Here is a 22,584-nt window from a genome sequence, read left to right on the forward strand (position 1 = left end):
ACAGAGTTTACTGTGTGTGACAGGCAGAGTTGAACTCTTTCGAAGTAACAGCTCAAGCAAACCCTTCGTGTGGGTATTGGTGCTGTGGGGAGAGAGGCTGTGGGGGGAGAGCCAAGATCCTTACAATCAATATGTGGTCTCTGGATGCAGCACTGTTGATGTAATGGCATTAGGGTTGATGTCAAATGGGCAGTTAGACTTACTTACCACCTGTCCTGCCAAAACAGATGTGCTGAGGTGGGCAAGGGACCTGGGCAGGAAACTTGAGAGGTAGAGTGTTTTTATTTGGGAGAGTTGTGTGTTTTGTGAAATTTTTCTATTAATTAATTCATGGACCTTGTGAGTCAGTCTGGGTTGACACCAATGCTTACATAAATGAAAGCAGTACAGTCCTGTAGCATGGGAAGGTAGATGGTGAAGAGGGTGGGAGCAAGCTGATCCCTTTGAGACTCAACCCCTGAAGTAATGATGTTTCTTCTGTCTGCTGGGGTCAGGGAAAACACTGTATTCTGTCTGTTAATTTTGGCAAGTACGTTCAGCATGTTGTACTGGCTAAGCAGGCTCAAAGGCTGGATGTCTGGCAGTGAGTCAGTGGAGCTGCAGTGACAAACTCAAGACTAGATGCTACCGTGTCTCAGTTGCCTCACAGGAACACTTCTGAATGACCAAAGGAGAGCCTCGCCTTTTCAGCTCCTAAAAACTTCCTACTTGTTGGTGTAGTTGGATAGCATACTTTTTGTGCAATATAAGCAGCTGATTTTTCACCTGTGAGGTCCTGTTGTAGCACAGTAGTTCCATGGCTTTAATGAAGTACTGAAAAGAGGTGAATTCATACCAGCAACATGCTGTAGTGGTCTGCAAAAGGTGCTGTGGTGAGGATTCACAAAACTTTGGAAACAGTATTTTCTGTGAAGGGGTGAAAGATGATGTGAGATGTACTGGCCTACTGGCCAGCAAGAAGCTGCGTGGGCTCGTAATGCCCCAAACATCTGTGAACCACAGAGCTAAGATCACTTCTCTCGTGAGCTGTCTGGAGTGCTTCGTGGTTGTTTTCAGTTTTTTGAGGGTTAATTTGTTTGGGGAGGGGTGTTAAAAGAAGCAGGCACTTAACTCTTCCTTCCAGTAAGTGTTTATTTCATGAAATTCACTGATATGCTAATAGTAATATTTGCCCTTTGTTTTTAAGTATTATGAAAATGATCAGGCTTTAGAAAGAATGGGTTTTACCTATTTTATTAACTTATTTCTTGTTTTATGTTTATTTCAGCTCTTCAGAGAAGTAAGAATAATGAAGATCTTAAATCATCCAAATATAGGTATCTTGTTTCTTTCACATAAGGAGAAATTTAGCATTTTCACTGTTAAAATTGTTCTGGTATGATTTTAGAAGATGATTCTGCTCTAGGGTTTAAATTTCATGTAGGGTAGCAGTAATAAATACTTTTTCAGAGCTGTGTATTCAAACAAACAAACCAAACCCAGAACACTTTGGTCCCTTTGCATAAAACTGTTGCTGTATAGCTGATAATTTTGTTCCTTTTGAGTGTAATACTGATTTTGACTGAATTCAGGCTCTCATTAAAAATAAACATATACCAAAACTAAAAAGTGATCAGAAAGTTGTTTTGGATTATACTTTGAAATGATAGAGTGTTGTTACGGGACTGCTAGCAAACTGATTGATAACTCATTTGTCACCATGTGTGCCAGTTCAATGCATAAAAAGGGCTATTTCTGATGCTCAGATTTTTGAAGTTCTGTTTCAGTTACTTTTCCCATGTGTGGGAAACAAAGTATTGTTTCTTGAGAAAATTTGTTCTGCATGAGTTGACAGTATTTTCCATTTAAGAACAGAACAGGCTTCTTTAGGGTAATAGTCTGATGTAGTCAAGCAGTAAGCAAATAGTTTGTTTCTTTGACAGAATTCTCTGTGGGGTTAACATAATACTTCTGCAACTAGTTAACTGATTAATAAATGGCTTTCTTTTCTAGTGAAGCTATTTGAAGTCATTGAAACTGACAAAACTCTCTATTTAATAATGGAATATGCAAGTGGGGGTAAGTAACTGCTGTGGTGACACATATAAATAAACTGTCAAGTGGGAGAAAGCACTTGTTTTCTTTAAAGTTTTGCTTTCTCATTCAGCAAATATTAATGTAATGGTAGTGTAAAATATTAAGCAAAATCTTTAATGTTCTCTGGGACTTCTTTGTGCAATATAATCAGGTAAAACTAACTTCTGAACTTACTGCAGTTTAATAACATTTGCTTTATTTTCACAGCTGAAATTTAATGGGAATCTTTATTCGTCCATCGATTGTTCCCATCCCTAACAAATACCAACCTTCTCAATTTATTGTACTTTGCTCCCTGCCTGTGGTGTCCTATTTAGTATAAGATAATTGGTAAAACCATAAAAACATAAAACATTTTGTGTTCATTTAGCTGTTGCTTTCAAAAGCATGAGTACTGCAACTTCTTTTTTTTTTAGATGTCGATGACATTTGACATGGCTTAATCACAGACCTTCTGCTGTCAAGAGCTGTAGGCTTAGCATTACACCACTGTAGGAAGAACTGAAACACTTATTCCTGATTGGTAGGGGTGGTGAAAGCATTCATTATGCCATGTCAGGCATTTTCGCCAGACCTAGAAGTAAGGTATTTGGGCTTAAATTACTCCTTGCTAGCTAAAACCTAATAGCACTCATTTTATCAGTGTGACCCTTTAGCATGAGTAGCTGGTAATCTCAAAATAGTAGAGGTTTTTCTTTAGTTTTGGGAGGGAGATAGGCTTCTTTTCAGAGAAAATCATCATTCTGACTTGGATGTTAGATTTTGTGAAGTTTAATGAGTTATTATGAATCAGGTAATGATTCTCTACCTGCCTGTGTTTTCTTCTAGCAGCTCCCTAAATGCTCAGCCACGATTTGTCTAAACAAAAACAAAGTTTGTAAAATACTATTAAAATATTGACTGGTACAGGTGCTTGTGGAGACATCTGTATGCTGTTTGGTGGTACTAGACTTAAAAGCGAAGACCTATTGCCATCTAGTGATTAGCTTCTAGGAGGTAGGAAGGCCATCAGATCTCTAAAGCAGTGAGTCTCTTCCTCATAGTAATCGAGAGGTACATCCTCACTGGTCTAAATGGCCATGAACAGTACCCTTTGCATGTGCCATGTTGTGCAAGACAGGAACACCTGTAATCTCAGTGGTAGGCATCAATTTCCCATATTTCCACTGTATCAAGATGCTGGGTACACAGGATGCATGAAAATCCTAGGCTGCATAATGAAAGAAACTACTGCTACAACTGTAGCACTTTGCATAAATTGTGAACAAGTCTTTCTGTGTTGTAATTTTTCCTGAATTCTTCCTTCAGGGTTTTTGAAGAAAAAGCTGTGAAATACAGCTGGGAACATCATCTGAGTTGGGTATTAAATAATACACTACAGAGAGAAGTTAAGCTATTTTATAGAAAATCCTCACATTCCCTCAGATTGCTCAGCTCAACTTTTCCTGCTGTATGATTCTGGGGTTTTTATTCCATTTGGATGGAGTTGCTTGGTTCAAAAAATGGAGTTACTCAGCTCTGCCCTTGTGAGGTGGCTATCTACAAAACATTTTTTTTCTTAGAGAGTTTACATATGTGATTCACTTCTAAAGTTTCCACTAATTTTGCATATTAGCAAAGAATTTTTAAAACTGCCTCTAGTCTGTGTTTGTAGGAGTCCTTATGTTCTTACGTACATGACTTGGTTTTGCTCTCACAAACATGTCAGTGTTTCATGAGTGAGTTCGCTGCTTGTAAAGTTAAAATGTTGTAGTCCACGTTGATGTGCTATAAATTGACTAAATGAAAAAATGCCCAAACACAAGAGATCTTTAGTACTGCTTTAGTAATCTACTTTAGTCATCCACAGCCGTACAACACTGGGCTTGTTCAGGAGTAATACTTTCCAGTGTATCTTACAGATCTGGTGGTTCTGTGATGGGTTATGTCAGTGTGTCCAGCTAGGCTCCTTATTGTGACGTTCCTTACAGGTACCTCTTCCAAGCCTAGGTTAAAGCTAAGGTTTCTGATTTTTATTAGAAACATTTTATGCACGTGCACAAAGAAAAATTCTAGTGCTTGTATGACAGTGTTTACAAATATCATGAGGTATTCTCATATATGAAACTTTTTTTATGGGGCGAAAGAAGATCATTGTGAGAAAGTTTGTGAAGGGACTTGTGTGATCTTTATTCACAAAACAGAAGTATGTTGCTCAATTCCCATCACAAATAATAGGAAGAAATTTTTTTTTTCTATACGCAGTTATTATTGTGTAGAGATGACAGTGTAATAAATTGCATAGCAGTTGTGCCTTGTTCTCTTAAGCTAACCTGTGATCATAAACTTGAAATACGTTTCAGTGAAGCTGCTGTGGGCAACTGCTAGAGAAAATCTCTACGTTTGGAAATTGACATTAATGTATCTTGTTATTGAATTGTAGGGGAAGTGTTTGACTATCTGGTTGCACATGGAAGAATGAAGGAAAAGGAGGCTAGAGCTAAATTTAGACAGGTATGTATTACATTCCTATGCATCAGCTTGCCCTGTAACCTCAAGTTTTTAGTGCTGAAATGAGTAAAACAGCTGTCCTTTGCATTCGACTTCTAGTAACATTCAGCATCTTGTGGACTTGTAGCCCTGAGTAATAAAATACTTCGGTTACAGTAGTACTTCAGAGGGGTTAGTAGTCCCTTCAGTGGCGCTAGTTTCCTTAGTGCTGTGTGCCAGGGTGTCCAGGATTACAAGAACACAGTGACTGCTTAATTTGGAAGTGTATTTCATTCCAAAATGCATTTCCTCTGGGTGATTTCATATATCCTTAGTTCAGTTGGTCTCTTAATGTTCTGGAAGTTGTTCAGATGTAACAGGCTACAAATAGGCCAGTTTCAAAACGCAGGCAATGCATGTAACAGGAATTCATTCACATCCACCTGCTTACATGAAAAGATGCAGTTTAATAGTTGATCTAAATAGTCAACTGAAAAGTAATTTCCCAGCTTGTTAGTTCAGCTTTTTTTATGATGGACAAACTAGCGCTGCAAAGATGTTGAATGTCATTGATCTGTAAAAAGCATTTCATTCTACAGAAAAGCGGTATTGGACATAAGCAGATATTTTTGCATAACTAATTTAAATCCAAATCTCTGCTTTTGTAGCATTTAGAGTTTCAGTTGCGGATCTGACTGGTCTAATAACTTTTTGGTTTCTGCTATTGTGCAGAAATTTGTAAATGCCTACTTTATTTTTATCCCTTTAGTCATGTAGATAACCTAGATAATCTTGTGAAAAGTAATAAGTATCAAAATTATGCTTCAGCTTAATGATGCTCTATGAAGTGAAATAATGAATAGGGACAGGAGTGTTTTATTGAATAGTATGTAGGGGTTTTAAACTGGTGAAATGTGGCAATGACATGACAGTTTCAGTGTTGGGAGGCTCTAACGGCTTCACTTCTTAAGGTTAGCCATGCAAAAGTAGAAAAAAATTGATATAATATATGAGACTTCCAGGAAATTAATCAGTGACTTTCACAAAATGCCTTGTAAAGAAAACTCTTCTCTAGTGTAGGTAGTGTGACCAAGAGGAACAACTTTGGAAACAGGAAACTGTGCCACAACTGTTTTGCTCCCTCTGTGTCATACAGTGAGAATTGTGTGAAAGCAATATAAGGAATAAGGTCAAAAGTAGCCATGAAAGTAAAGAAAAACAGAAGTGTATTAAACCCAGCATAAGGAATGTATTTGTGAGATCCTTGTTCCTTTGTTTTCTCTCATCTCTTTAAATCTTGTATTTATTCTCTTTAATCTTTTGGAAGAAAAAGAAAAAGTCACAACAAATAAACAGGACAGCCCCAAAGCGGCTGCAGACTTCATATCCCCAGAAGTGATTTGTCATTGTTGGGGTTATACAGCTTGGTAGTAAGGAAAATTTTTCTTCCTCTTTAACATCTTGCATATCTTCTTAAAGCTGCTTCCCTCCCTTTCATATTCTGGCAGGTAGAGAGCTTGCTTTTGTGATTGAGGGTTTCTGGTGTGTGTTTCTGTGTTGTGTTGGAGTAGATGTGATGGGTTGTGGAGCAGTTGTTCCCACTTCAGCCATCTCTTCTAAATCCCAGACTGTTGACTTGCTCTTTGTAATGTCACTTGAAGAGCTTCAGAGTAACTTGAAAGGATTTGCTGTTCTCTTTCAGATGTGAAAACATCTACTGGTATGGTTCTCTGCTCTTGATCTTCCATTTCGTTTGTCAGGAGCTGTGTGGGAAAAGATCTTGCAGTAATTCCATTGAAAACTGCATATTTGTTCAGCAATTACCCCCCTCCCCTTCCCCCTTTTTTTTTCCTAACAATTCAACTGTCCTTTAAGTGAGAACTTGTGGAAACAGGTCAAACATGTTTTACAGGTACACTCAGTGCTTAATTTTATGGGATAATGTGGGTAGTACAAGATATATGTAGCTTCATTTTTCAAAAACAGATGTGAAGGGAAAGAATTTGAAAGGTAATTACCTGCTGAGCTGGGTATTTGGCTTACCAATGTCTGATTTTTATGCACTTCAGATTGTCAGCTTGTTGATTTTTTTGTTTGTTTGTTTGTTTCATTGTTTTTTTTACATTGGTAGAGTAATTGCTGTTTATAAAGATAAAGAGATGGCCTCACTTGAATTCACTGAAATACAAAGAAGCACGTTTTCAGTTTCTTCTTACAAGTTTTATCTGCTAGTGCAGGCAGCTGTGCTCTTTCCTTCCTTAACAGCTGATTTCAGGCTGTGGAGCTCAACCAATTTTGGAGGACCTTTATCTCAAGGATGGGAAGTTCTTGAGAGCTGCAAAAGCATGAGCAGCTGGACAAAAAAGAGAGAACCTTAGAAATAACCCAAGGAGAGAACCTGTAGCACAAACTCATTGTGCTTTGCTGGAAAGAAGAACATGCATGCAGGACAGGAGTTGGGCAACTTTGATCAGAGCTTGGCATTTATTAGAGGTTAGGACTCTGGCTGTGGGACAGTGTCAAAGGAAACTAGATCTTGCTGGGTTTACAGGTCATAAAGCTATTCATTTTACCTTGCTGTAGTCCCAGAATAGCTTCATATAGCTTGTAGCCGTTGCTGGAGGGAGAATGTTCTCTGTAGACTTTTTAACTGATTCAGTGCAGCTGTTTCTGTGTTAGAGACTTAGAACATAATAGGGAATTAATTTTTTTTTTTTTTGTGGATTTGCTAAGTGGTTTAACAGAGAGTGGCTCTCTAAACTGAAGCAGCAGTTGTGCTGTGGTATTGAACTGAGTTCTTACAGTAGGTTGTATTGTATCTTGCTTTCAGGTCATATTTCTTCTTTTAGTAGATGGGATTTCTGGATCAAACACTTGTGTTTTATCTGAGAAGGCACTTCCTTTCTAGCAGGCAAAGAGCAGAATTTGGTAATTCTCCCTTTTGCTTGTTAAAAAAAAAGAATAAATGTTTTTTAGTTCAGTTTGTTATGCATAGTTCAGGTTTTTAGCAGGAAAAAAAAATACTGTGCTTGACAAGGAACACAGGAGAGAGTACGGACACTAAAAATACAGCCATGCTCTCTGCAGTTCTCCATTTCAAACTCCTTTTGTGCAGCCATGTGTGAGAAATTCAAATCCAGAATGTCTTGCATTCTTAACGTCACCTCATTTTTCTTCCGCTATTACAGACTTACAAGCAGTTCTGGTTCAGTCTTTTTTCCACAGAAAAATCTGATTCAGGGGGAACCCTCTGAATGAAAAATTCATGTGTATTTATTCCCTCACTTTACTGCAGCTAGTTCTGGCCTCCTTTCCTCTTCCCACAGTTTTGATGCAGATGCAGTGTAGAATTTTTAACGCAAGTAGATGTTAGGACAGGTCTTGGAAAATAAAAATGGTCCACAATGTGGAAGGGACCTTGAGAGGTCATTTATCTATCCTTTTGTCATTTAATCCTTATGAAGGATGGTTTATCTGCCTAGAGAAAACTTGATCTAACTTGTTCTTTAAAATCTGTGATTATAAAGAATCCCTCCCCCAAAATGAATTTCAATGCTTCAGTTGTTGCTTCTAGCAAAAAAAGTCTGCTTTTCTTCCCTCCTTCTTCCCACCTGCCAAGCATCAGCAAATTTCTCACACTGAAGTAGGCTGGGGGTGAAGGAGCTATCAGTGGAAACAGTGATGGAAGGTGGAAGACAAGGGAGTCAATCCAGTGCAGCTTTGTGCTATTTTTCATTCAGTTACGAGAGCTGTTCTTCAATTATTCATGTCATATGCATCACATTATTTCCCTTCCATTTAGGTTGGACTCGCGTCTGCAGTCTCTGTGCTATTCTGTTGCAATGCAGAGTAGTTCAGAAGCATCTGTAAAGGAAACTAGTGATTGATCATCTGCTAGACCTTCTGCTCTTAGCTGGAGTAAAAGCAGTTTAGGAGCAAGTGGTATGGTGCCATGTCTCTGCAGTCCTGAATAAAGCTTGGGGTGTTTGTCATGCTGTCAGCCTTGGAAGCCCCTGCAGAGTGAGCTCGTGACTGGCGCTGAAGTAATGGTAGCAGAGAAGAAAGGAAGGAAAACCAAAAGGATGGTACAAGTGGTGGCGTGAGAGCACTTCGGCAGTTTCAGTAACTGTAAAAAGCTGAACTTGGAGTCTGTAAGAGGGAACCAATATATGAAGGAACAAGCAGAAACAGATTGAAAGGGTAGGGAATGGAAATATTTCACCTTTCCATAAATTTCTTGGTTTCTGAGGTGAAATTTTTTTTCACGTGTGTGATTCAGTAATACTGGGGCACAAAGACACTAACATTGGTGTTTTAAGCGTCATGCAGAATTGACTGGTAGGTCAGGCAGGTCTCTGACCTACCAAGAACCTTACTTACCTTACTTTAACCTACTCTAAATACAGGGAGAAAGAAGTATTCTTCTTACTAGTACAAGATATCCTTCTGCTAAGCTGGGCAGCCTGACGATGAGTTATTTTTGTAACAGTAATGATACCTCATCTTTCTGTCTTGGACACCTTAAGAATGGAAATACATCATGTAAGCATAGTTATTACAGTAAATTACTTTTATGTGCACTTTATGTGCAGTTCCACTTTTAAGAAGTTGTAACATCTGCCTCAATTCTGACCACGTGCATGTGACAGTAAAATGTATTTGAGCGCATTTGTGATCGTGTAACAATAACCTTTTCCATACATGTAGAGCTGCAGCAATGCTTCTGACTCTAAAGGAATGTACTAGGACACTGTACTGTGTAAATAGCTTATACAGCTTTCTATATAAAGCAGGAAAAACTCAATGATACTTGGAAATTATGATGGAAGAAATTATTCTGTTACATGTGAGACATAGCGTTTTTTCCATTGATCTTGCTCTTGTACAAAATACAATAAACCATACACCCTTTGACAGCACACCTGAGATGCACAGTTGCTTTTCACTGAAAAAGTTTTGACAAACAAGCTGTTTCCCGGTAGTTTCTCTAATAGCTAAGCCCATTTCTTACTCTGTTCTTTCCATGCTGCGGCATGAAAAATCACCTTTGGAGAAGGCCTGGAAAACTTCAGTCCACAGGGAAAGCTTTTATGGCTGTGAATAGTATTGGAATGGAAATACTTCAGTAACCTTTCTGAAAGTCATTGCTTCTACTGGTCTATAATTAGCCACACAGGAAAAACAAAATTCTCTTTCAAGTGTAGTAGAAGTGAAATAGATCAAATAACAAACACCTAAGTTACTTCACAGCTTTTCCCCATATATGTTGGTCACTGTAATAGTTGGTTAGGTAGCTCTAAGTTCATAACTTTAGTAAAAATTTTGAACTTTGTGATTGAAACTCTGGTTTCTTTGAAATGTCACTTATATAATTGGACTTGTTTTCTATCCAGATAGTATCTGCAGTGCAGTATTGCCATCAAAAGCATATTGTTCATAGAGACCTCAAGGTGAGTAGGAAAAAGTGTGTGAAATGTGTACCAGCTTCTGTACCTGTGGGTCTGATCTTTATTGTGCCACTAAAATGTAGTATAAATTCAGTTTTCCGAGTTATTTTTTTGCATGTGTTTTGCAAGTTTTGTTGCAAGTTTTGTTTGCAGTATTGTTGCAAGTTTTTGTTTGCAGTATTGTTGGAAGTTTTGAGAATGTCTACGCTATAGAACCATTTCAAGTAAAAAGGATTTGTAAGGCTTTTATTTATTATTAATTTAAAGGCTGCTAAAACATTGTATCTCACCCTTGGTCATATTCAAATCTGATGCAGGTCAGTGTTAGCTGAGAGATCTAAAAAGAAATAAGGGTAGTTTGATAGAGGTATGAAGGTATGAAAAGTTCTGGTCTTGGACCAGTCATGATGATGAAACTGAGCTGCTTTGTAGCTCAGCTTGAAATGATGTGTCCCTTCTTTAGACTGTGCCTTTTATATTAATAGTGTTGCCACATAACTTGCTTAACATATAATAGCTTAATGATGTCAAACTACCCACCACCAAAAAAAAACCCCTCTTGAAAAAAGTTTAAAGGTTATGTGTATTACCAAACTTTTGCAATAATGCCACATAAAGTAAGGATAGCGGTACTGTATCTTGTTTTCACTGTAATGGATGAAAATGTAAGTTACAGTAGCGCAGGATGCATTTCCGTGGAGAAAACAGATAGGTGGTAATAACACAGTTTTCAGGTAGCATAACGGCTCCCATAGTCTGAAGCCATTGTAGAGAGGTTTTTAAAATAGGGGATCCGTGACTGGTAGACTAAAGCATGCCGAAAGACTTTCCAAGTAAGTTAATGTTTATAGGTATTCCAGCTTTTTGCCTTTTAAGAATGAGTAAAAACAGACAGTAGCATTCTAAATCAAAGTATTTTATCTTTCAAACCATTCTTTCTCTTCCAGGCTGAAAATCTATTGCTAGATGCAGATATGAACATTAAAATAGCAGACTTTGGGTTTAGCAATGAGTTTACAGTCGGAAATAAACTGGACACCTTTTGTGGCAGCCCACCATATGCTGCTCCAGAGCTCTTTCAAGGGAAGAAATACGATGGACCTGAAGTAGATGTTTGGAGTTTAGGTGTTATTCTTTATACTCTTGTGAGTGGATCTCTTCCTTTCGATGGACAGAACTTAAAGGTGTGTTTTTGTAGAATACATACGGTATGTTTATCTGTTTTAAGTGATTTGCTGCCTATAGCTTACAGTCTGCTCTTCTGTTACCAAGGAACTTCGAGAAAGAGTGCTCAGGGGAAAGTACAGGATTCCTTTCTACATGTCCACAGACTGTGAAAACCTCCTCAAACGTTTCCTGGTGCTAAACCCAACAAAAAGAGGCACTCTAGAGGTAATGGCACAAAGAAGGTGCATCAGAAAGCTAGACATTGTATTTTGCAAACTGTATTCTTGAGCTGTAACCTATTATTGTCATACCATTCCTGAATAGTTTATTTGGGTTAGGTTTGGGGCAGGGAGGTTGTTGAGTAGAGCATATGACTGTTTTGGTGGGGGTTTTTTTAAGATTTTATTTACTATGGTTACAAAACACTTGACTCCACAGTTGCTTTCAAAATAAATGTGAGACTACACTGCGTATGTCATACAGCTTTTTCTGAGGGATTACCTTGTTGATTCCTGCGTAAATAGATGATCATTTCCATATTTTCAAATGTTAACTGCAATTACTGGCTGCTAGGTTATGGTGTGTTTGCCTTTCACCCACATTTTGTACCATTATGGAGGAGAAAGGCCAAAACAATACTGACTTTCATGGATGTCCACAGTTGAGCCTGGACCTACTGGTCTTGAGAGTTGGCACACTGCTCCTGGTGTGTGTTACGGGCTTTTAGCTCTCAGCTATGTGCTAGAATGCAGCTGGTTGGGAAGAACCTCAGCTTGATGTACATAGTTGATTCTCCTCACTGGAGCAAAACAAAAGTAAGTGCTGGGGCCTGTTCTGGAAAAGAAAAATGAGAAAAGTCCTTAGTGTTCGGTAGGTGAGGGAGCTGTTATTTCAACAGCTCATTTTCTTTGCTGGTAAGTACACTATACCAACAAACCTTGTTTTTTTTTTTTTATAGCAAATCATGAAGGACAGGTGGATCAATGCAGGGCATGAGGAGGATGAACTTAAACCTTTTTTTGAACCAGAATTAGACATCTCGGACCAGAAAAGAATAGGTAATGAAGTCTTTTTCAGAACATAATACAGTTTACGTGATGGGTGGTTGGGTTTGGTTTGTGGTTGTTTTTTTTTAACTTGCCATTTGGGAAAAAGTTACTAATCTTTTAATATTGATATTTTGTCAGGCTTATGTTCTCACACTTAATTGACTTGTTTAATTCTTGAAATGTTCCATTTTTTCTCTTCAACTTCAACACTCAGCCAGCCTAAACATCAGAGTGTTTCCCTTACTTACAGAATATGTATTTGGTTTTTAGATATTATGGTAGGAATGGGATATTCTCAAGAAGAAATTCAAGAATCACTTAGTAAAATGAAGTATGATGAAATCACAGCTACATACTTACTGTTAGGAAGGAAATCATTGGAGGTAAGTACCATTCTTACAATGAAACAAAGGAATCGGAAAGGGTCCTTAGTGAAGTTAAAAGCAAAAATTAATTCAGTAACTATAGGCAGTTGCATTCCTGCTCAGAAGTCCATTACACTTAAAACCATGTTATTCTCCTCATAAATGTCAACTGTCCAAATGACACTGTGTGTTTGTTCTCACGCTGATATGAGTCAGTAAACTCTTGCCTTTACGCTCCCCAAAACTACTCTGCTCGATCAGCAGTTACTCCTCTTTGTATGCCAGTTACTGTTCTGTTTAGTCTAGGATCTCAAGTGTGAGTGTGCCAGCTGTAAATATTTTAAGAGAACCAAGGACAAAACCTGTCAACCTAAAAAAGTTCTTGCATTGTAGATTACCTTTTCGTATGACGCTGAGAGGGTTTGACATCAGTAAGCTGCTCTTGATTCCTCTGCTGCAGGAGTTGATGTGGTGGCTTCTACAAAATGCATCCTCTCTGAGGAGAGGTTACTGTAGTAGAGATACAGATACTGAAAGCAGAGATGGATTTTCTCTATTGGATTGTCCTTTGAGGAGCTGCAAATTCTGCTGAATTTTACCTAAGAAAGTTGCACAAGAATCTAAGAGAAGTTGGGGCCTCTAAGCAACTTCCTTGCTGTCACAACATTTGCCGTGTAGTAGAGCCATCTTTCGCTTCCCTGTTAATGCTCCCATAATGTGGTAGATGTTTAATTTGTTTTGTCTGAACTCCTTGTTTTAATATTCTCATTTGTATTGTAGTTGGATGCAAGTGATTCAAGCTCCAGCAGCAATCTTTCACTTGCCAAAGTTAGGCCAAGTAATGATCTTAATAATAGCACTGGACAATCTCCTCATCACAAAATTCAGAGAAGCATATCTTCTAGCCAGAAACAGCGGCGGTACAGTGATCATGGTGAGCAATTCTCATTTTCAGTGTTGCAGAATATAGTGAGTTCGAGTTCTGTTGAGTGTCTGAATTTGTCTCCATCCCCCAAAGGTAAGGAAGGTGACAACAACTGTGTAGCTCACAGCATGGTGGCTAAATAATTTACTGAATAACTAATACTTTTTAAAAATTGGTTTTGTTATAAAATTTTCAGACATCTTCTAGAGGAATGCTGAGTACACCAGTTTAATTCTCACGTTCTGCTTTGTGTTGTCCCTTGCATTCCTGACCATGCTGGGAAAGTCTTGTTACACAAATTGAAGAGAATGATGCAACTCCCTTTTTCATGAAAAACACAGCACTCCTCCCCCATGCTCTTGTATGTCTGTTCAGCTTTTGTTTTCTTTTGACACTAGTAGGTCAGCTTGTGTCTAAAACTTGAAGAAATGTCAGTTTACCGATATTTCTTGTTTCCTGTTTCCTGAGGGTAGAGTCACTTGATTGTCCTGCAGGAATTAAATTTCTAAAGAACAGTGATACAGACAAACTTGGAAGTCTTCTGCTTAATGAGTGTGTAAGACAGTAGTTTAGGATTATCTAAATATCTAAACATCTTCCTGCTCAGACACTTAACTCATAAAAGGAGTCTCTGTTCAGTACTACCTTTTAATACCTCAAGTGCATTGAGAGGTTGGTTTTCTTAAGGATTCTTTTGGGATGATGGTTACCATGTTTTGTGATACTTTTTAATATATATATGTTTTATATATATATATGTATTTTTTGTGTATATACACGTACACTTTTTGATTGTTATTAAAACACAAGCTACAAAGTTGATATATCTAGCTATGTCTTCTGTGTCTTCTGAGGAGGTATGATTGAGGCAGCAGAAAACACAGTCCTGACATCCCTACAGGCTTCTCCAGTGTCCAGGAACCTAGTAAGGCAAGAGGGAGCTTGCGACTGTTGAAGGGGCTGCCCCGTTCTCAGGTGTGCTGGAGAGGTTTCCTGTTCCTGGCACAGCTGGGGAGGCTGGTGGCAAACCGCCCCTGCTTCTGGGCTTTTCCAGGAGCACAGGCCACCAGCCATTAGAGCTGATGGTGGCCCAGGGCTGTGTCACCAGGTGCCTGTCTCAGGAGCCCAGTTTTACTGGAAGTTAGTTTGAACAGCATGTGTCAGATTTGCGCTAATTAAGAGTTGTCTGGTTTGAATGAGTCAGTTACTTATTAAGTGTCTTTAAGATGATGGGTTTTTCCTAGCAAGTCAAACCAGTGTCGGTACTCAAACATCAGAAGCCTCCATGACATGTGTGGTTCTCTCATGGAAATCAAGTAGTATCTTAACCTAGAAAGGCTTTTGTTTTTCACAGTATTTTACTGTTGTCCAAAATACATTTAATTTTGGTTAACTTAAATAATTACTTTTTTTTCAACTCTGATTCCCAGTCTCTGCATGATTCTTATGTGTGAATACATTTCCACTGTAATGAAAAATAGTTACTGAACTTCTGACAAGAAAAATGATTTTCCTGTTTCTTTTACTTGTTTTTTAAGCTGGACCATCCATCCCCTCAGTAGTGGCGTATCCCAAAAGAAGCCAGACTAGTACTACAGACAGTGACCTCAAAAAGGAAGGAATTCAGTCAAGAAAATCCAGCAGTACTGCAGTTGCAGGAAGAGGAATTGCACCAGCTAGTCCAATGCTTGGAAATGCCAGCAATCCCAATAAGGCTGATATTCCTGAACGTAAGAAAGGTTCAGCTGTTCCTAGTGTAAGTAAAAACACTTACTTATTATGAAGATGAAATATTTCTGAGGGGTAAAAGAAGTGTTAAACCTGTGATTTATCAGTGGTGCTGATTGTACTTCTCATTCATCCAGAGTAAATGTAGATATCTCATATAGTTGCCTTTTTAATTCCTGAATCAGTCAGCTAGCTACTCAAGTTACCCTGTAATAATTATGAAGGAGTTAGTAGGTATTAATAGTTAGCACTAGTAGCTGTTAGTGAACAGACATAATTTGGGTATTTTAAAAAATAAATAAAAAAAAAACAGGAAGAAAGACCCTGAACTCAAAGGCTGTCCACTGAAATTTTGCATAACTTATTTCTGATATTACCAGCTACTCTTCTGTTGCCTCTGTACAGAACAACAAAATCTCTGTTTTTATTATCCTGTTTTACAGTTTCATGTGTATAAGGAGCCACCTAATCTTTGCTCTCAAACAGGCTGTTCGAAGTCGTAGTTACGTATATTAAGATTATCAAAGAAGCGTTGCTCTAAAAACATTTGTAATTCAACCTGTATTTAAAATTAGTGTGCCTGGCTCTTTTTTTCTTTCTGGGCTTCTCTCACCTGCCCTAAATCTCAACAGCACCAACAAAAAAACTTCACTACAGTGCATAACTAGTGAATTTACAGGTTCGAGCAATAGGCAGTGTGTCAAAAGACAGAAAATTCTTTGTTCCTTTTGGCTTTTAACGTATATGCTCTGTGGTGCCTCCCTCTGAGGCAGAGTTGGAAATCTGTTTTCACATAATAACTCTTGAGTCTTGTAATATTTATTTTCTGAATCTTGGGGGTTTGTATTGAAAAACTTCCTTTTTTACAGGAGAAATAACTTCCCAGTCCCTTATTCAACTTGCAGTGGAGTGGTTTAAGGTTTTTTTTTGTGTTTTTTTTTGTTTTGTTTTTAAACTGATCCCACAAAACTGTCATGTTTGGTCATATACTCAGCACCCTTACTTAGAACAAATGAGAACAGAACTTTCTGAGCTCACAGCTTTTTGACAGCCTAAAGCAAAAGAAGTGCAACAGGATTTGTTTTACTTCTTTAGCTCTGTATTGTCACTTGGCTCAGTGGCTGATAGTGACTTGGTTGGAGGATCTCAGTCAGAGAGATTCCTTGGAAAGACACGTCTTCTACTGTAGCAGCTGTTATTCATAAATGTGAACAAGAGAACACAATTTTGGGGTACCTGCTCTTTGCCTTGTTTTCTTATCAGCCCAGAAACCATTTGGATTTTGTTTCATCTTACGTGACAGACCTTAACTACTGAGTCTTAAAATGGTAGGATACTCAAAATAGTTTTGTCCTGCATTGAACTTTACTCCATACTGTGTAGTACTTCATACAAGAGCTTTGCATCACTGTTCCAACATACTTTAGTATCTTTAGTATTTTGATCTGCTATTCTACACCACTCCCAAATTATGGGGTTTTATTCCAGTAGTCTTATTTCAAATTTCATGCTACTTTAGCTGAAATAAGATTTGAGGTCGTAACCATAGGTTACTTCTTTGTTCAGTGTGCAGTTGATCCAACTGATCTTTTACAAGCAGTGGTACAGGGTGGTGAACATGGAATTGGATTTGTGATGTTACTCAATAGTTAGTGTTTAAAACTGTCTCTGTTCTTAGCTCTTTAGTCAGACAGTGCAAACTCTAGCACCCAGTTCCCTCAGTAAAGATGAGTCTTTTGCTTTCTGGCATTCTGGGGATGTGGGGGTGGAGGAAAGGACTGACTTCTTACACAGTTCCTGGAACTAATTAGGGACTTTTACAGTTTTGTCATGCATCTAGAAGGGAAAAAAAAAAGAGAGATGTTGGAGTTACCATATTGTCCTGAAGTTGAAAAAACTTTTGAGGTAGAGGGATTTTGTTCTCACTGAGCACTTAAGTCTTAAAATCAGTGATACGATGAGAAAGTCGCTGAAGAGACAGAAAAATACTGTTTAAAAAGGCAAAGGAAAAGTAGTAGAACTGGTCTTTACTGCACGCCCTTAGACAGGTGTGTGCTGTTCTTACTAAATAACAAAACTTGCAAGCATGCACTTAAGGATAAGAGTTGTGCTTGTAGAGCGGAGAGCTAAGTCTGGGTTGGAGTAAGGGGCTCCAAGCTGTACTTGTAAAGTTGACATTGTGTTTGAGCTCTTGCAAACTAAATAGTTCTTCAGGCTGAACAAGAGTACATCAAGAACCTGAAGTTCATTGGGCAAATACCAAATTAATAACAAAAACCTGCTACAGGGGTTGCATAGTTAGCAGCAACTAGTAATTCCCTGCTTTAACAACTCCTTGTTTATTACTCACAGCTTTGGATTTTTCCTCAGTGCTTGTAATAAGGCTGCCCTGGAGCCCTTAGCATAGCTTTAGGATGACTGGAAGAGGAGAATAGATAGTATGTTTGGAAAATAATTTAGGACCAAATATGTACTAGTGCCCTCAAGTACATTGTACATTAAGCTGATTGTTTGAAAGTTTTTTACATCAATCCTTGCCCTGATGTGTATTAATGGGAAAATATCCTGCCTAAGCAGTGGGCACAAGATTCTCTAAGAAAAAAAGACAGACTGTACCACAAATTGATCCTTTGTGCTGTGATTGGACCTCGTGTCTGTGTTCAGAAGTCTCAACATGTGCTTTTGCAGTGTCAGCACCTCCTGCAAAAAAGTCAGGTGATGCCACAAGGATGAACTTGCACAGCTAGCCAGTCAGGGAGTGTGGTGTGACACCGGTTTCAGGCTTTGTGTGCTGTGCACCTGTACATTTTAGTCATGTGAGGTGGGCATATGCCAGCCTTATGAAGTTTAACCATGCCAAGTGCAAGGTCCTACACCGGGGTCAGAGCAATCCCAGGCACAGCTACAGGCTGGGCAGAGAAGAGATTCAGAGCAGCCCTGTGGAGAAGGACTTGGGGGTGTTGGTCAATGAGAAAATGAACATGAGCCGGCTTCAGTGTGCGCTCACAGCCCAGAAAGCCAACCGTATCCTGGGCTGCATTAAAAGGAGCATGAGCAGCAGGTGGAAGGAGGTGATCCTGCCCCTCTACTCTGCTCTTGTGAGACCTCACCTGGAGTATTGTGTGCAGTTCTGGTGTCCTCAACATAAAAAGGACATGGAACTGTTGGAACAAGTCCAGAGGAGGGCCACGAGGATGATCAGGGGACTGGAGCAGCTCCCATATGAAGACAGGCTGAGAAAGTTGGGGCTGTTCAGCCTGGAGAAGAGAAGGCTGCGTGGAGACCTCAGAGCAGCCTTCCAGTATCTGAAGGGGGCCTACAGGGATGCTGGAGAGGGACTCTTCATTAGGGACTGCAGTGACAGAGCAAGGGGTAACGGGTTAAAACTTAAACAGGGGAAGTTTAGATTGGATATAATGAGGAAATTCTTTACTGTAAGGGTGGTGAGGGACTGGAATGGGTTGCCCAGGGAAGTTGTTAATGCTCCATCCCTGGCAGTGTTCAAGTCCAGGTTGGACAGAGCCTTGGGTGACATGGTTTCATGTGAGGTGTCCCTGCCCATGGCAGGGGGGTTGGAACTAGATGATCTTAAGGTCTTTTCCAACCCTAACTGTTCTATGATTCTATGTCCAGAGATTAGTAGTCTGTAGACTTGCTGAAGAAAGTCATAGCTGAAGAACTCCCTTGATGAATCATGAAAGGTTATACACTAAAAAGTGTAAAAGCACCTAAAACCATAACTGCATTCTTGCTAAAACTAACATTTGAAAGCTTGAAATGCTCAGTCTTCTCTCATGACCTCTGAAATATGAGCCAAACGGAAAAAAAGCGTATCCTGATTCATGTGTCTGTGTGCTCCAGAAAGTGCTGTGAAAGTGCATCTTTAGAGTCCTCTGCTTTCAGGTATGAATACCAAAACCTGTCCACTCCCAAATCTGTCTTTAAAGTTTGATCCAGGACAGATTGCTGTCTTGTCTTTCTAGATGTGCAACATGACAGTACATTTTAATGTTATGTGGTATCTTCTCAAGGGAAACAGGTGTTTAATGTTCCAAGGCAGCAGGTGGAAAGAAGAAAGCCACCCATGATTGTGCGTATTTCCCACCAGAAAAGCACTGTGGGATGTTCTGGGTGCTTCATTCTCTGATGTATTCAGGAACACAGAACAAAATGATATGCAAATATTAATATGCAATACGTCAATGTACCATTGGTTTGCCTGGGCTCCAATAAGCATCTTGCACATCTTGACCTCTCAAGAACATACAAATAAAACTTCACCTAAGGTGCACAGCTTTAGTTGCTGGCAAATTTAGTAAAGAGAGGGGACCTTGTATAATGAGAAATGTTAGAGGAGAGTAGACGAATCAGTGGTTTGTTTGATTTTAAGGGAACGGATGTGTAAGGAATGAAGTACAGTGAAAGGACCAGGAGGAAATTTTGGTAATGCTTGGCACATGCCTATCCTTAAGGATTATCTAGTGAAGAATATTTGACAAGCCTTGAGACAACTTATATACATCTTATGATTTAATTAATAGTTCTGCTAATCTAAAATACTCTTAATACATCTTAACACCAGGAGATTGTGCAGTTCACTTTTTCATTTTTATTCATGGCAAGATGTGTAACAGGTCAGCAGTCTTCTAAATAAACAAGATGGCTTCATTGTTCAGTCTGCAGCTCATTGCATTGCTTGAGACTCCCTGCATAGGAAATACTTTGCCTTAAGGTACTAGAGGAGCTTTTGCTGGTTATTGAGAATACTCCACTTTTAACAGTTTTTTTCAGGTTTGGAAACAGAAAAGGTTTGGCTACTCTCCTTTTGTGCTTGAACTAGTTTTTCCTTTCTTTTTTTTTTTTTTTATCCTCCTTCACGTCATTCTCTACTGTGACCATTTATATGAAACCTTTTCTTATTGCTATTTTAAAAACCCACTGAATTTCCATTGTCTGTCATAGCAGTAATTCTTCAAAGAACTCCAAAAGGTTAGTTGAGCATGAAGTCCCTTGCCTGATTCTTAGTGGCCATCCTTACTCAACATGCTTATCCAGGTGCTGACCAGTCATTCCCTTAAGCTAGCCTCTTCCAAGACTTCCCCCAGCAGTGATGTTTCAAGTTAATAGCCTATTTTGCTTCCTGCTTTGCCCTGTGATTCTTTTCTTCAAAGAAAATTTTAAAAGTTTTTTTTCCACTTTCCAATCAGTTTATAGTTTCCTGTGTTACTATGTTCTTGGGGTGGGGAGAAAAAATATAAGGCTTGCCAGCTTTTACTTCCTCTACAACCTGGGGGTGAATGTTTGTTTGGACCACCATGCGTTCTCCTACAGTAATTGCATCTAACGTTTTATAACTTTGTTATCTGTGAATTACCTAGCTTCTCAGTCGTTCCTGGAAAGTTGACCACCAACTTGGGCATATCTCCACCCTCTTTCTCTGTAAAGACAGAGGCAAAGTAATTCTGTTTCTTTTCTCCCCTCTAAAGTAAGGTCTGTAGTTTAAGTTCCCCTGGTTCTCTTATCCTCAATGTATTATGCCTGTATTTAAATGTATATTTTTTTTAAGTCTTATTAAAATTCTCTGCAATTTGTCTCTTCAATTTGACTTATTCTTCCCTGTTTTAAAAACTTGTGTAGTGTTTCATAGTATTTTAATAAGTCCATGTTTGCCTTCCCACTGAATTTTACCACATTTGTTTCTTAAGTCTTTGTTTTTCCGATGTTGTTTAAGAGTATGATTTTAACTTAAAGGAAAATTCCACAATCTACAAGTGGTAAAGTATTTCAAAAATAGGTTACAAAGACATAGGCTATCCAGATGTAGATGAGCGCTATACATGCTGAGAACTTGTAATTCGGAATTAATGGTAATTCTGGTAATTAAAAACTTCAAGCTGTGTTAATTTTGAGCTGTCAACATGAAGTACAAGAACTTGTTAGAATTATTTTTTTGATTGCATTATTTCTTAAAAATACTGGAAAGTGTTTGTATATTAATTACTGTAGGTTTTATAACTCTGTAGAACTAGCATGAAGTAAACCAGCCTTCAACTACATGTAGACTTAACCCCAGAAAAGCCTTTTGTGGGGAATAACAAACCTATGTTTTTTAATTGTAGAATAATACTGCCCCCGGAGCAATGACACGGCGCAACACATATGTTTGTAGTGAAAGAACCACTGCTGATAGGCATTCAGTGATACAAAATGGCAAGAAGAACAGGTATATAAAATGTCTTCCTATGGTATATGTCTTTTGTCTTCACATATCCAAAAAATTATAATACCTAATTTAAACAAAATCAGTATTCTAGTGTAATTCTAAATGAAAGGTGAGTACAGAGCATTACGGAGCACCTGTAAGTATGTTGTGTTATTTTCTGGGTTTGTTTTTTTTTTTCCTATATTTAATACATAGTCTTTATACTTGGAATGTAAAAATAAATTCCTGGTTTCTGGTTAAATACATGTAATTTTTACAGCCTTCATCTTAAGTCACTTGTTACCTTCTGTGACCAGAAAAGATATGCTTGCAGAAGAGGCTTGTTTAGCTTGAAACTACAAAGTCCATCTCTCTTGGGCCATTCTCTTTTTACATTTCACTCTAAACTGTACTCTGTTGGGATCATTTGGCATACTGTTTTTTCTGTGAAAAGTAGAAAGTAATTTTTTTCTGAGCAAAGATTAGACAGTATAGGCCATTGTCTTGGACCAGAAATGTTTTTTTACTTATGTTTTGTAGTCTTCATTTCTTCCCAGTATTTGCAGAACTCATCTTGAAAAGGAAAGCACTGATATTGCTGTAGTCTAAGTGAAAACAGCAAAATAACAGGTTTCCTCTTAACTTTAGTGAATGAAAGCCTTACTGGAGCATGCAGTGGAATTGGAGTTAACGAGTTCGTATGTAGCCACATCTAGTGCTGTCTTTCCCTGTGTACCAAAGACTGAGGAGAGTTGTGGAAAATTAATACAATAGTGAACGCAAACATTAGGTATAGATTAACAGTTGTAAAGAACAACTGTTCTACCACCAAATTTCCCAGCTGGCTGAGGCGTTTTAGTTCCAACTAGCTGATCTTCACAAAATTTTACTTGTCTCAAAAGGTGGTAACAAGTTATTCACTGTTGCCAGCAGAGCACCCATAAGCTAATAGTGCTTAATAAAGATGCTTAAGCTTGGAGGAATGTGTACTTCTCTCCGACTCTTCACAATTTTCTCTATGCCTTCCTAATTTTATGGTATATTGTAAAGGGTGGGGAAAAAAGTACTTCTAGCTCGTGTTGAATTTGGTGAAAAATCTATCTTTTTTGCACAGAATCTTTCCCCTTCCTTTTGGCAGTTTATAAGGAAGGGTAGT

The 22,584-nt window shown here is 38.5% G+C and overlaps 1 protein-coding gene across 16 annotated transcripts in view; it reads left to right on the forward strand.

Moving 5' to 3' along the window:
• The window catches only part of MARK3 (microtubule affinity regulating kinase 3), a 63,817-nt gene that overhangs the window by 26,307 nt on the left and 14,926 nt on the right, over positions 1–22,584 (forward strand). For all 16 annotated transcript variants that reach the window (XM_057397127.1, XM_057397130.1, XM_057397128.1 and 13 more), the window contains 11 exons: positions 1,268–1,316; positions 1,993–2,058; positions 4,499–4,569; positions 9,939–9,995; positions 10,940–11,176; positions 11,265–11,384; positions 12,118–12,217; positions 12,479–12,591; positions 13,354–13,507; positions 15,037–15,254; positions 21,346–21,449. In XM_057397127.1, the coding sequence (XP_057253110.1) occupies positions 1,268–1,316; positions 1,993–2,058; positions 4,499–4,569; positions 9,939–9,995; positions 10,940–11,176; positions 11,265–11,384; positions 12,118–12,217; positions 12,479–12,591; positions 13,354–13,507; positions 15,037–15,254; positions 21,346–21,449 (1,289 nt within the window). The remainder of the gene's footprint in view (positions 1–1,267; positions 1,317–1,992; positions 2,059–4,498; positions 4,570–9,938; positions 9,996–10,939; positions 11,177–11,264; positions 11,385–12,117; positions 12,218–12,478; positions 12,592–13,353; positions 13,508–15,036; positions 15,255–21,345; positions 21,450–22,584) is intronic.

Source organism: Pezoporus wallicus, unplaced genomic scaffold (genome assembly GCF_028554395.1).
Source record: "Pezoporus wallicus isolate ANWC-B61680 ecotype Strahan unplaced genomic scaffold, APGP_CSIRO_Pwel_v1 contig_7068, whole genome shotgun sequence".
Taxonomy (NCBI): Eukaryota; Metazoa; Chordata; class Aves; order Psittaciformes; family Psittacidae; genus Pezoporus; species Pezoporus wallicus.